Source organism: Hyaloscypha bicolor (assembly GCF_002865645.1).
Source record: "Hyaloscypha bicolor E unplaced genomic scaffold K444scaffold_183, whole genome shotgun sequence".
NCBI lineage: Eukaryota > Fungi > Ascomycota > Leotiomycetes > Helotiales > Hyaloscyphaceae > Hyaloscypha > Hyaloscypha bicolor.
Genome location: NW_020194685.1, coordinates 65434 through 78625, shown reverse-complemented (window position 1 = coordinate 78625; position 13192 = coordinate 65434). Strand labels below are relative to the sequence as shown.

The 13192-nt window shown below is 49.5% G+C and overlaps 4 protein-coding genes across 4 annotated transcripts; 2 read left to right on the top strand and 2 right to left on the bottom strand.

The window, feature by feature from the left end:
• Positions 1-329: 329 nt before the first annotated feature.
• On the top strand, positions 330-3977 carry K444DRAFT_657242 (uncharacterized protein; the record flags this gene model as incomplete). Its single annotated transcript, XM_024886139.1, has 3 exons — positions 330-362; positions 2240-2973; positions 3058-3977. The coding sequence occupies 3 exons, from the start codon at positions 330-332 to the stop codon at positions 3851-3853; spliced, it is 1563 nt and encodes a 520-aa protein (XP_024727008.1). The 3' UTR covers positions 3854-3977.
• Positions 3978-4286: 309 nt separating this feature from the next.
• On the bottom strand, positions 4287-6824 carry K444DRAFT_621489 (catalase-domain-containing protein). The gene is made up of 3 exons (XM_024881921.1): positions 6537-6824; positions 6153-6477; positions 4287-6103 (listed from the first exon to the last, which is right to left on the bottom strand). The coding sequence occupies exons 1-3, from the start codon at positions 6711-6713 to the stop codon at positions 4428-4430; spliced, it is 2178 nt and encodes a 725-aa protein (XP_024727007.1). The 5' UTR covers positions 6714-6824; the 3' UTR covers positions 4287-4427.
• Positions 6825-8687: 1863 nt separating this feature from the next.
• On the bottom strand, positions 8688-9866 carry K444DRAFT_621487 (alpha-acetolactate decarboxylase). Its single transcript, XM_024881920.1, has one exon. The coding sequence runs from the start codon at positions 9671-9673 to the stop codon at positions 8960-8962; it is 714 nt and encodes a 237-aa protein (XP_024727006.1). The 5' UTR covers positions 9674-9866; the 3' UTR covers positions 8688-8959.
• On the top strand, positions 9856-12198 carry K444DRAFT_603205 (acetolactate synthase). The gene is made up of 3 exons (XM_024878764.1): positions 9856-10139; positions 10185-11555; positions 11619-12198. Exons 2-3 carry the CDS (start codon positions 10277-10279, stop codon positions 12041-12043), a joined length of 1704 nt encoding a protein of 567 aa, XP_024727005.1. The 5' UTR covers positions 9856-10139; positions 10185-10276; the 3' UTR covers positions 12044-12198.
• Positions 12199-13192: the final 994 nt, after the last annotated feature.

Below are 13192 nucleotides of genomic sequence, written 5' to 3'. Positions count from 1 at the left end.
GGCGGAAGAGTTAGGGCGGATGGTAGTGGATAATAGGCTGCATAAATTTACCTCCCCTCCCCCCGATTGCTTGCTGGAGCCGGTGAATTGCCCGTTCCTCGCCTGCGCTAAATACCAAGATCGCACCTTCCCGAGGCCACCCAAAGTGTGGTAGTGTGGAGCTTATTGGCGACTTGTCTGCGCAAGTCGCACCACCGGTGGTTCTGAAAAATAGTGGCCAATTTGCTATGTTGATTTCCTGTTGATTTCCTGTAGTTTTCGTAGCGTTTTTTTGGTATCACGGCTAAAGTAGGGTACGAACAAGGGGTCATGGTAGCCAAGAATACATTATGACTCTGAGGCTCTATCAGCAGAGAAATGGTGTAACTTATAGCAAACAGAGAACAAAATATGCTTCTGCTACAAAATATGTGTTGCAAAGATATCCTCGCCCCATGCCTTTGCGAAATATAATGTCGGCCCTTCGGCAAGTCATGATCTCCACCGTAATCTTTGTCAAAAAGCCCTCCATATCCCCCTCTTGCATGTTCACATAGCCACAGCGCACTATGTGGTGGTAGTCTGCCAGCTTGTTCTCAGTCTTTTTGCCCATCTGCATCGCCCGGTGCATTTTCCCCCACTGGTACGAACAATGCGTCCTGTGGTACTTGAGCGAGGTGAAGAATTCCTTGCCTTCTCCGACACGGTACTACAACTCCTCTTCAAGCAATTCTCCTGTCTCATTACGGTCGGCAAATAACTTCCAAGGTCCTTGGGCTCGAAAGTCATCCGTGAGTTCCTTGTCTATGCACGCTGGGGGAAGTCAGGACGCTGCCAGCAAATCCCATGTGCAATTCAGCGCTTTCGCTTCCTTGATCGTGCTTCCGCAACTAGCGACAGTATCGACCTTTGATTTAGAACAAGGGGAGTGGTCGTAGGTGCCGTGATGTTCGGAGTGGTGTGGGTGAACCGGATGGGCTGAATGACCGGAGCGATGGGAATGGTTGAGCAGCTTGAATCAGAGCAGGCCACCAGACAATGCCGGTGATGCATGCTGCCATCAATCCAGCAGCAACGACTGCCGAGACCAGAGACCAAGTTTTGATTCCTAGAAAAATCTTCCGTCCCTCCTTTCCTAATGGGAATCCATCGGTTGACTCCTCGTCCCCGATTCTCTGATAAACATGCTCATGCTTCCACTTCTGCATGGCGAGCTGCTTAAGCAAAGGAAAAGATGTGCTTGAAATATGGCAGTTGTAGCGATCTGAAGTTTGTTCTGCGAATGCCTTAGTAATATATTCCATTAGGTATCGGCTCACTTTCAGCGACAAGAGAGGCCAATGGTGAAGCAATGGTAGACCATTACTTAATAGCCTCTACGCATGAAACGACAGAGCCGCCGCCATATAATCGGATGCAATAATAGCATCCGAAGGCTTGACTGTGGACCTGGTAAAATGTGGCGTGTTGAATTTCCGCATAAACTTCCGAGTCCGACTATCAGGCTAGACATTAATCGTGTCTCAGGACTTGCACAAAAGCCCCTACGTCCCTGAGGGCTTAGTGCGTATCAAACTCGCAGGACGTAGGGGCTTTTGTGCAAGTCCTGAGGCACGATTACATGCATGGCCCCTAACCCCTAACCATGTCTACTATATTTCCGGATAATCCAGGCCGCTAGAGTGGCAATCGCTATGAATTCCAAGTGTATACCTCGATTTCCGAGCTAAGCTGGGGTTCGTTCCGAGAGCAAAACCAAGCTAGAAACGCCCCTTAGTATGGATGAATGCTGGACCGAAAAAGCCAGTTCGCGCGACAAGTGGAATACATCCTGGAGCATTGATAGGGCAAAAAACTGCAATACTCTTAGTTCAGCGCACCATAGCGCTCTTGAGCTGTGCTCTTACACCTCAAGCTAGCTCACATCTTCCACCTACTTCGATATATCAGCAGCGCCGTTCATCTTTCATGCCTCTGTTTTTGAACGCAAATATCCAAACTAGCACACGGCCTCTGTATTTTTAATGTATTCGCATTTCGCCCCTCCGCCCCTGCGAGGAGCGAAGAAGATATTGTTCTTCCTGGCCCTGACCGGGAGTCTTGGAGGGTAGGTAAGCCTCTGCAGCGCCGACCTTCTCTCCCATAACTCTACTGATCATGGCAAATGTAGTTTGCAAGCAGTGTTCTCAGTGCAAATGGCTATGGGATCGGTAAATTTCCCCATCTTCCATCCAACTCCACGCTGACTGAAAAAAAACAGCCGTACCTCATGTCCCTGGGTTTCAGCAAACCTCTAACGGCCGTCGTCTGGATTGCTGGTCCACTTACCGGTGTTCTTGGACAACCATATTTTGGCCTGTGCAGCGACCAATGTCGTATTACCTGGGGCAAGCGAAAAGCTTTCATTGCGGGTGGTGCCTTGGTCATTATTTGTTCTCTACTTGCGCTGGCATGGGCCGGGGACATCGTGTATACGGTTTCATGGATTGTGGGCTCAAGGCAGGATCATCGCATCCTGCAAACGATCACGATGATATCCGCAGCTATTTTCGTTTGGATCTTGAATTTCGCAACACAGCCTCTTCAATGCGGGCTCCGTGCTCTTATTGTCGAGAGCTGCCCGCCGGAGCAGATTGATAGTGCCAACGCATGGGCTAGTCGCATGATTAGCATTGGGAGTCTACTCGGCTATGGTTCTGGCTTCGTGGATATCTCTCTCCTGATGCATACTGAAGGCGGACATACACAATTCAAGGCCCTTTGCGTGCTCGCAACATGGAGCTTAGCCTTCACGGTTTGTGTGTGCTGCTCTACGATACGGGAACGGGACCCAAATCAGGATGGGCCACCAAGCGTGGAGCTTAAGAGTATAATTGGAAAAATTAAGCACATATACGGCAGTATTTTCAAAATTCCGCCACTGGTGGCGATGGTCTGTAAGGCGCAGCTCTGCTCGTGGATCGGATGGTTCTCATTCATGTACTACATAACGACGTAAGCCATATTTCGAATCCTCCCTCTACGTAAGCATCATCATTGACCTGAACCGGTAATAGATACATTGGAGAAATCTGTAAGGAATTCTAATAACCCCATCATCTTAGTGAATCCGCACTTACAAGAAGCAGACTTACAGAACATCCAGCCTGTGGACCTCGTAGAGGCCCAAAAGAGCGCAAATCGACATGGCTCGCTCGCACTGCTCATGTTCGCATTTGCTCAACTACTTACCAGCGTGGTAGCCCCCTCTCTAATCACCAAGCATCAATTGGGCCTGTCAAATCCAACCATCGCTAAAACAGCACTATCCCGATTCCTATCTCGGCAGCTCCATACCCCATGGTCCTCACTATGTGCCCTTTGGATGCTCTCGCACGCCATTTTCGCAGCCTGCATGTTCAGCACGCTCCTCGTTAGCAGCGTCGTAGGCGCCACCATCCTTGTTGGGTTCGTAGGCATCAGTGCCGCGCCGTCGCAGTTTGTGCCTTTCACCCTCATCAGCCTTATCCTCTCGTGGCACCAGACCACCTACCGCGCCACTAGGGACCTCACAACAGATACGCCCACGAGCTACGTGACCCAACCCGGCATCGTCATGGGAATCCACAACATGTCAATTGCAGCCCCGCAACTCATTGCGGCCGTGGGTAGCAGCGCTATTTTCTGGCTACTTGGTGCCGATGGCGGGGGTAAAAGCAGGAGCACTGGCTGGGTTCTGCGTGCGGGTGGCATTGCGGCGCTGGCGGCTATTTGGATGACGCTGAAGGTGCAGGATGGGGCCGAGGATGAGAACGAAGATGCATTGGCGGCCGAGCAAAGCTATATGCTGCTTCCTGACACGATTTCGGAGCTGGACTTGGGAATGGACCTGTAAAGGGTGTCTTGCCCAGAGAAATGGATGTATATATCCCTCACTGCACGGTAACCCCTGTATATAAATCTGCATTATCTTCTGCCATAGATAAATCGGATAACGGAGCTGGATAGGATGATTAGCCCGCATTTCCATTCCAAAACATTATTACCACGTACATTCATCTAAGCACAATCCACCACAAAATACGAAGACCGAGGTCAAAAGTCTGGAGATTACAGGGCATGCCCTTGTAGTGCGGGGAGTAGGTCGCTAAAACCACAGGGACTTATAGGCTGCTTTAGCGAGTGCTACGCTATCACGACGCGGTGTTAGCTGTGCGCAAATAAACAAAGACGCTTCTCATATAGGGCAGGATTTTAGGCGGTGAAGGGTCAAAACACTCGAGCACTCGAGCACCAGAACACCAAAATCACAAGATTGCAAAACCACCTCGGTTTGCGTATATAACTTTACTAAAATCTAGGTCTTTCGTAAATTTTTCTATTTAATTGCTTCTCCAAACTCCTCGCGATTAGTTTTTAACATAAGCTTAACATTGATTATTTCTTTGGCAAGATTCCAAGCAGTCCGGCTAGTAAGCAACCATACTCGTTAATCCGTCCAGCTCACGCTTGAAATTTCGATGCTGGGAAATATTAAAGGCGTAAGCTTCCAAGAACGTCTTTGCCCCCTTCACCATCCTCAATCCCTCCGTAATTCCAGCCGGCGTTCCTATCCCCGCAGCAGTAACAACACCATAACTATCCACGACCTCTCCACTGGCCCCAGCACTGAAGGTCATTCCCTCAATTTCGCATGCCATCTTCACAAGTGCCACTCCTTCCCCGGTGGCACCGATAGCCTTGCAATGTCCAAACGCCTCTCTCACCCAGTGGATCACTCGTCCCTCCTTCATTAGAGAAGCGACATGTTCTCCGCCTGGTATGTAGAGAGAATCAAACATCGTGCTCCGCATCCCCTCGAAATGATGATCTGGAGCCACGCTCTGACCGGTCGAGGACTTGACTGGCTGTCTCTTGGGCCCAATGGTAAACACGAACGCACCCGCCGCGCTCAATGCAGCTTTCACAGCCTCGTACTCAGCAAAGTTGAAACCATCGCCTATGATGATCGCAATCATGCGGCTCGCGATAGTGGCAGGAAGACCCATGGCTTCAGGGGTAAAATCGAGCTGCGAGAGGCCCTTGGCAGTCAAGCCGTGATTTTCATTGGCAGTCTTCGTAGGTGTCGGAGAGCCGGCTTTCTCGGCAACAGCTTGAGCGAGCTCCAGTGAGATATCGCAGAGCCGAGTCACCATCCTTTCATATACAACCGGGTCGTCACAATGATCGAGCTCAAAGCCCAGCGCGGCAATTATATGGCTTTTCTCAATCTCACTCATGCTATTCCAAAAGAGTTGTGCTTGTGAGAAATGCTCCGAGAACTTCACCGAATGCAGACGTTGCTTCATTGCAACGACTTTCTCGGGGTAGTCGAGGTAGCCGCCTTCTTCTGGCTTGGCTGGTGGGATCACGGATTTCCGGTTCGGCCAGTAGTTGATGGAACCCCTGGTTATCTTGTGCTGGAGCTGCCCGTCGCGGTGATTGTTCATGACGGGGCAGACGGGCCGGTTTACAGGCAGCTCTTGCCAGTTGACGCCGAGGCGCGAGAGCTGAGTATCGAAGTAGGAGAAGTTCCTCCCCTGTAAGAGCGGATCATCCGAGAACCCGATACCGGGAACGACATGTGCGGTGCAGAAGGCAGCTTGTTCGGTCTGCGTGAAGTACTCGTCGACGTTCTTGTTGAGTTGCAACTCTCCGATGTATCGGACGGGAAGCAATTCTTCTGGCCAGACTTTCGTGGCGTCGAGGATGTCGAAGTCGAATTCGTCTTGGCGGCTCTCGGGACAAATTTGGATGCCGAATTTCCAGGTCGGGTAGACGCCCATGTCAATCGCGGTGTAGAGGTCTTTGCGGTGGAAGTCAGGATCCTGGCCAGCGAGCTTCAGGGCTTCGTCCCAGACGAGAGAATGGACCCCGAGTGTGGGCGTGAAGTGGAATTTGACGAAGTGTCTCTCGCCGCCGTCGTTCTTGGTCAGCGTGTAGGTGTTCACGCCGAATCCTTGCATCATGCGGTAAGATCGTGGAATTCCACGGTCAGACATGGCCCACATGAACATATGCGTCGCTTCCGTGTGCAGGAATTGGAAGTCCCAGAAATTGTTGTGCGCGGATTGAGCTTGTGGGACTTCTTTATCCGGCTCCGGCTCTGCAAATATCAGTTAAGGCCTCCTCGAGTGGAGATGGTCGGAACTCACTCCCAGCATGAATAACGTCCGGAAACTTCATAGCGTCCTGAATGAAGAAAACGGGGATATCGTTCCCAACAATATCCCAGTTTCCCTCCTCAGTATAGAACTTGACTGCGAATCCCCGAACGTCTCTCACGGTATCCGCACTCCCACGGGATCCCAACACGGTCGAAAAGCGCACGAAGACGGGCGTGGTTCGAGAAGTATCCGTGAGAACACCCGCACTGGTGACGTCTGCTGCACTCTCATACAGCTTGAACGTGCCGAAGGCTCCAGCACCACGTGCATGCACGACTCGCTCTGGGATACGTTCATGGTCGAATTTCATGATCTGGGGTTCCGTTAGCTCAGACCGCAGACCGCAGACTTGCCCGGATTGGAAAGTCTTGCCTTCTCCCGCCCAAAGTTGTCTTCTAGAAGAGCAGGACCTTTGCGCTCACCTGTCGAGGCGGAAAGCCAGATGTCGTGGTTTGTGCTCTTGGCGCCGAAATCACTTGTGAGAGGGACGGAGGAGCTGGGCTCACGGATTTCTGGAGCCATGTCGGCAGACTTTTGATTCGATGCCATTGCTCCTGTAACGAACTCGCCTGCTTTTCCGAGTAGTTCAAGGAAAGGCGTGGAAGATGTGGATCACAGAACGCAAAACTGTGAAATGTGACAAGTTCAAAAGTATCAGGCTAGGGGGTATAGACCGTTCGGACAGAGAGGAGATCAAGGGCCTACTTGAACTCGCGAATATCTCATGACGTTGATGTTTTGAGCAACGTTCGCTTGTTGACGTACCTCAAAACGCAGCTATCCCTGTAACCCCACACCTCTTTCCCGAACTTGCACCCAACAATGCCTGTACTGTCACAAGTTCCACAACCTCTTTAGAATCAATACCCAAATATTCAATACTTTGTAGCCAATAATAGTATAGCTGTTACCAAAGTGGTTCCTGATCTGATGAGATGGACCGCGGCATGACGTGGGGCTCCGATGGATACCGAACCCTACCCTGCGCCTAGAAACTAGAGTGAGGTGGTCCCGTAGATGACAGCGGTTGAAGGAGGATGCTTGCTTCCTTCTTGCCTTTCATAGGACTGTATGTTTGCGTCCCAAGGTGGAAGAGATGGAGCTTCGACGGAGCAAAGCTCCGGGCATGAGGAGGGGCCTTTTGACTAAACTTACGTACGTCATTCGTTGTCAGAGGTGGGGCTGCGTCATGGGAATTCGGGAATGCTATGTTGAAGCCACGTGTCTTCGTTCTTATCGACGAGAAATCTCAAAAAATTCCCCTCTCTTGGTTTCTTGTCTACATAGGATGCGATTCGGTGCGTCGGCCAACTTACAGGTGGCTGGATCTGCCCCCTTTTTGTTCGCTTAACAAGCGATTATATTCCTCCCCATCCACCTAGAGTGACAAGTTATTTCGGTCTCAACACTAACGCTATGCCTATATAACAAGCACAAAACAAACAGCGCAGCCTGTCCGGCCGCTACCACAGCATTTCCAACAGCAGCATTCCCGCTACCAAGATACCAAATAGTAGTATTTTTCAATCGCAATTGGATCTTCGCTGGCCATATGTAAATCAAGGTTAGGTTCCCATATCCCGAGACCTCTTCACTCTGTGTCCCTCCTAAAATCTTTGCTAAGCCCCACTCCCACTGCCAGAGAAAGTAGAAACAACGTCGGAATTTGCAGTCCGAACGATAGGATACTAAGTCCCGACCCAGACTTGGTGCGTATGATGGCGATGAGTTGAGAAATTAATTGGGTGATTGACAGTGCGAAGTTTAGATCTGGATCGATTTCCCGGGCCAGGAGCATGGATGTTGAGTTGCAGAACAGAAGGAGGGAGGGGCGAAGTGTGATGAGCGGTATAACATAAGTTTGAATTGAGTATCCTGGGACGACTACTCGGAAAGAGGATGGAATGGGGTCTTTGGTGCGAGTGGCGAGAAATAAAATCATACTGGTAATAACTCTTGCTGTCGATTAGAAATGTAAGATCCGGAAGGGAGAACGGCCAATACATATGAAAAAAGGTGCAAAGCCACTGAGTTGCCATGAGGGTGTAGTCGAGGAGTGAGGGTAAATCCAGAAAGAGCATTGTCTATCATCGCGTTCCAAGAGCAGGCAAGTATTGATATGCGGGGAGTAGATGCGGCTGATGACTTGGATGGCACTGAATAAAAGCAGCAGGGTAATGTACCACGGTGATGTTATGCACGGACCGTGGAGGATAAGACGGAAATATTGGGGGATTTTGGAGAGCAGGAGTGCTGGGATGAGGAGTCTGTGGTAACAGTCAGATGAAAACGTCAGTTAGTGGAGCGTGGGACGAGAATTAGGTTTTAAGCACACTGCCTAATGGTCGAGTTGAATATTCAATAGGTTTGCTTTTTGCATTTGAGAGCAGAGGCATTGTCGTGTTAGAGGACCTTAAGGTTCCGCCCGAAGTGGATTGGGATATTGTAGAAAGATGCTTCGGCGGAACACAAAAGAATATTAGATAATGAAAATATGCAATTTCTCAAATACGGATATTAATTGTGAACTGGGAGAAACCATGAGGTGAGATTTGGGTCCTCAGAAGAAAAGGTGGTATGATCAATTTGAACTGCCATGCGGCGCAGCAGAAAATCCGACACCTTGAGACTTCGGTGACGTGACATGTGATGACATGCTGCACCCCACAAATACATCTTCTAGTGATGCTCCTATTACTGGAGTGGTGAATGCCGAACATCTCCTGCTGAATGCAGAGTTTCCGGGCTGAATTCGGAATGCTTCCCAGCCATCGGCCTCGTAAAGATGAACTACTTTAACCCTCTGCTTTATTGATGCCGGCCTCATCCAACTCTAATTCCCTCGCCCCAAACTCACTACTCTTAGGTAAGTGCAAATGGAATGAGTTGCTCACGGCAAGCTCCAACAGGACATCCTCTTCAGCGCACAACTCAAGAATATGACCACCCGACTTCCTCTCTTCATCAATGAAGTGCGCATGAACTCCCACGACCGATACGCCAACACTCCACCCGGGACTTCGTAATCCCACAATTGTTCCATTTACAGAATGAAACTCCTTGATCATTTGATTTTCCGTGAGTTGGGTCAGCGGTTGTCCGGGATAGCTTTGTGCATGAATCGCCCTGATCTTGATTCTCTCAAATTTCCCATGGACCTTGAACAACACAAAGGCATTCTTCGCCTCGGGAAATGTGCGCTCAATTTCTTCCTGCAGAGTCGCTTTCGTTATGGGATTGATGGTCTTGGTGATTTGCGGAACGAATCGGGACACCATTGCGAACGGCGCCAGCTGGTCCGGGGACACCTCGTGGGTGCTTCCATCGCCTCGAAATTGGTATCCCTTGGAGTCGGTGACGACCATTTCACCGTCCATTCCTTCGAAGGTACCAACGCCGAAATCGCCATGTGTGAGAAGCTCGGAGACAGAAATTGATGATGCTGGGGAAGCCAAGCCCGACATTAGGGCCGACATGACAGAGAACTGGTATATCTCGTTATTTGCCATCATTTGAAATTATGTGCTTTCAACACAGAACAAATGCTTCCAAGGACCAGAATGAGAATATTTTGACTCTTTTATCCCAGATTCAGGGGCTCGGGATTGTGAGTTGAGACGAGACGGAGAGAGAAAGGCCTCAGTTGTGATACTGTTGCTTCGTAGAACACCACCATCAATCGGTATGGGTTCTCATCTCGTTGCCAGCTAGAAACGCTTGCAGTCTTAGGAATTTAAGGAAAGAACGGTAAATCCGGTATCGCCAAGCTCCCCGCTACTTATGCATACTACTGAGTAAGAACATCGTCATACTGTCAGCAGCACAATCCACAAAACCAAAAGCGGATTTGAACTACTGCAAACCTGCACAAATATATTTCCCGACGAAGTGCAACTCGTGCAGAGATCAGCGGAAGAGCAGGAATAGAGATAGATTCCGACTGAGACTTCGAAACTATAAGAACTTACATTCGTGGTATGCTGCCTCTCCGTTTGCATCTCCAAAGTTCTAACTTTACAGACCGAAAAATCACGGGAAATTCCTCGCCAATCTTCTATTGAATTTGGCCAAGTAGCGAAACTTAACAGACGTATCTCTGCTCGATCATCGCCATGTCGGAAATCACAACAACAAAGCCAGCTAAGATCGTCGTCCAGTCTCTCATCAATGCTGGCGTCAAGATGGTCTTCGGAATTCCAGGTGCGAAAATCGACGCCCTTTTCAATGAGCTACTGGATCATCCTGAAATCAGACTCATCGTTTGTCGTCATGAGCAAAACGCTGCATTCATCGCCGCTGCCATCGGACGATTGACGGGTGTTCCAGGAGTCTGTGTTGCAACATCTGGTCCTGGTGGAACCAATTTGGTCACTGCTCTTGCGACAGCCAACACGGAAGGAGATCCGGTTGTAGCATTGGTAGGGTCAGTACCTCGAAGTATGTCCGCAGCAAGAACGCACCAGTCCATGCATCTGATGGAAGTTATCGCCCCTATCGCCAAGAAGACGCAGGCCATCGATCACCAAGACCAGGTTGCCGACATCATCCTCGATGCATTTAGAACAGCGGGGACATTTCCTCAAGGAGTGTCAGCTATTGCTCTTCCACTCGACATCATGAGCGCATACTCAACCAGGTTTCAAGCATTCCCTAACAAAGCATTCAAACCTCCAGTCTACGGGTCTGCACCACCCGATTTGATAGCCAACCTCGTGGTTTTGATTGAGTCTGCCAAACTCCCGGTCCTACTTCTAGGGATGCGTGCGAGTGATCCCGCCACAGTTTCGAGTATCCACATACTCCTCAAAAAGCACCCAATTCCTGTCTTAGAGACATTCCAAGCAGCTGGTTGTATCTCCCGCGACCTGGAGCACCTCTACTTTGGGCGGCTTGGCCTTTTCCGTAACCAGCCTGGAGACCGGCTGCTAGCCAAGTCTGACTTGGTCATTACAGTTGGGTACGATCCCACAGAGTATGACCCTGCGTCATGGAACGTCAATGGAAGCATGAATATTGTCCACTTGGATGTTAAGAGCAGCGATTACACCTATTACTACCAACCAGAACTCGAACTGGTTGGTCGTATCGGGTCTACTCTTGATTCTCTGACAGCCCAACTGAAAGCGAAAACGAAGACAGCCAGCCACGATATCTGTTCTGCAATATCCACCGAATTCCACGCCTGGAAAAAGACAACCTATGTTACTCCAACGGCGAATAGTGTACTCGTACACCCATTACATCTCATATCGACTCTGCAGAGCCTAGTCCTCGACACCACCGTGGTGTGCTGTGATGTTGGAACAGTCTATATCTACATGTCGCGTTACTTCTTCTCCTATTTACCACGGCACTTCTTGGTTTCGAATGGTCAACAAACTCTTGGAGTTGGTTCGGCTCCCTTTCTTCAATCTTCACGACCTTGAACGGCGGCACATACTGACTTCATCATAGCTCTTCCTTGGGCAATCGCCGCCTCGCTTATTCAGTCCCCCAGCGATCCCACCAAACGAGAGAAAGTCATCAGCATGTCTGGTGATGGTGGCTTTATGTTCACCTCACAAGAACTTTCGACTGCTGTGCAGCAAGAGTGCGATATCACGCATTTCATCTGGAATGATGGCACCTTCAACATGGTTGCATTTCAGGAAGAGGCCAAATACGGACGCACAGCAGGTATTGAGCTTGGTGGTGTGGACTTCGTCAAATTTGCCGAAGCGTTCGGGGCCAAGGGATTTCGGGTCGAGAAAGCCGAGGATCTGGAGCGCGTGATGAAGGAGGCGTTGGCCTACAGGGGAGTTAGTATTGTGGATATTCCGATTGATTATTCACATGTCTCGGAATTGATGGGAAACATTATTGGGAAGGATTTTAACTGAATACGAGCGGGATGTTTGGGACCATGGCACAAGAACTGGAATCGAAACCTAGAATAATAGTGTTTTCTTCCAAGAGAGCAGAACCGAAAAGGGTGGTGCAAAATGTGTCCTGACGATCGCAGAAGCAAAGCTTAGCCAACAATCTTCTATCATCTAGTACGCCCTGGTTTTCAGCTTCCCTTTCATACACCAAAGCCCGATGTCGTACGAACATAGGGTTTTAGCATGAACGTCAGCATGGTACGACTAATGTCTTTCGCCAAGTCTGTTGAGGCGGTCTAAGCCCCTGAAGAAAACTTACTGCCACGCAAGATCCTCTTTGAAACTGATTACATCCTAGTAGTACGGTATCGTCGCTCTGTTAGAAAGAATTTAATCCCGGCGCCGAACCTCCCTGAACATCGAGTGTTATCTCTCAATCCGTGGTCGGAATTGGAACTTGATGATACGCCAAGTTCGCTTGGCATACTTAATCAACACTTTCTTGATCGGATTGCATTGGCGACCTCTATTTTGTTCTCCACTTATGTGAACGTCTGAGCGGTAAAATATGGCCTTCCTGTGCTTTCAATGTTATTAATGTCTCCACCATTGGTCTAAAATTTCAAACTTTCGCGCCATTCTGGAATACTCGACTTCAAAAATCAGAAACCGAGTTAGAAATTCGTCGCAACCTCTTAACAAACCTCCAATTCTTGCGCGACTCTTCGCGCTTGGAGAAACTTAACAAGCATTCCGCACAGAATATTGGGATTCTACGTATGCGTGCGGCCGTTGCGAAGGCAAAGTTGCATTGGCCGGAGATGGCTGTTAAATCATTGCCGGGTGGCAAGTTTGGAGCCCCTAAAAACTTTATGCGCGAAAGGTTTATTCTAATGGCCATCAGGTGTGTTCGCTGGCATGGGTGGCCTCTTCACATTATCGTCGCCAGCGGAGTCGTCGGTTTCTGCGAGTCGAATCCCTCTATAGCAACATTGTTAGGAGCCTCGGTCTTCTGTCTGGAATTTTGCTGGGCAAGCTCTGAAATCTTGAGTGTGTTGTGAAGCTTGATGAATTCTGTCTAGCGAGAAGTTGCTATCTGAGTAAGGCTAAGCGAGATTCCCTAGCGTACGTGATTCCCTAGCAGATTTGTCCTGATTACTATCACTA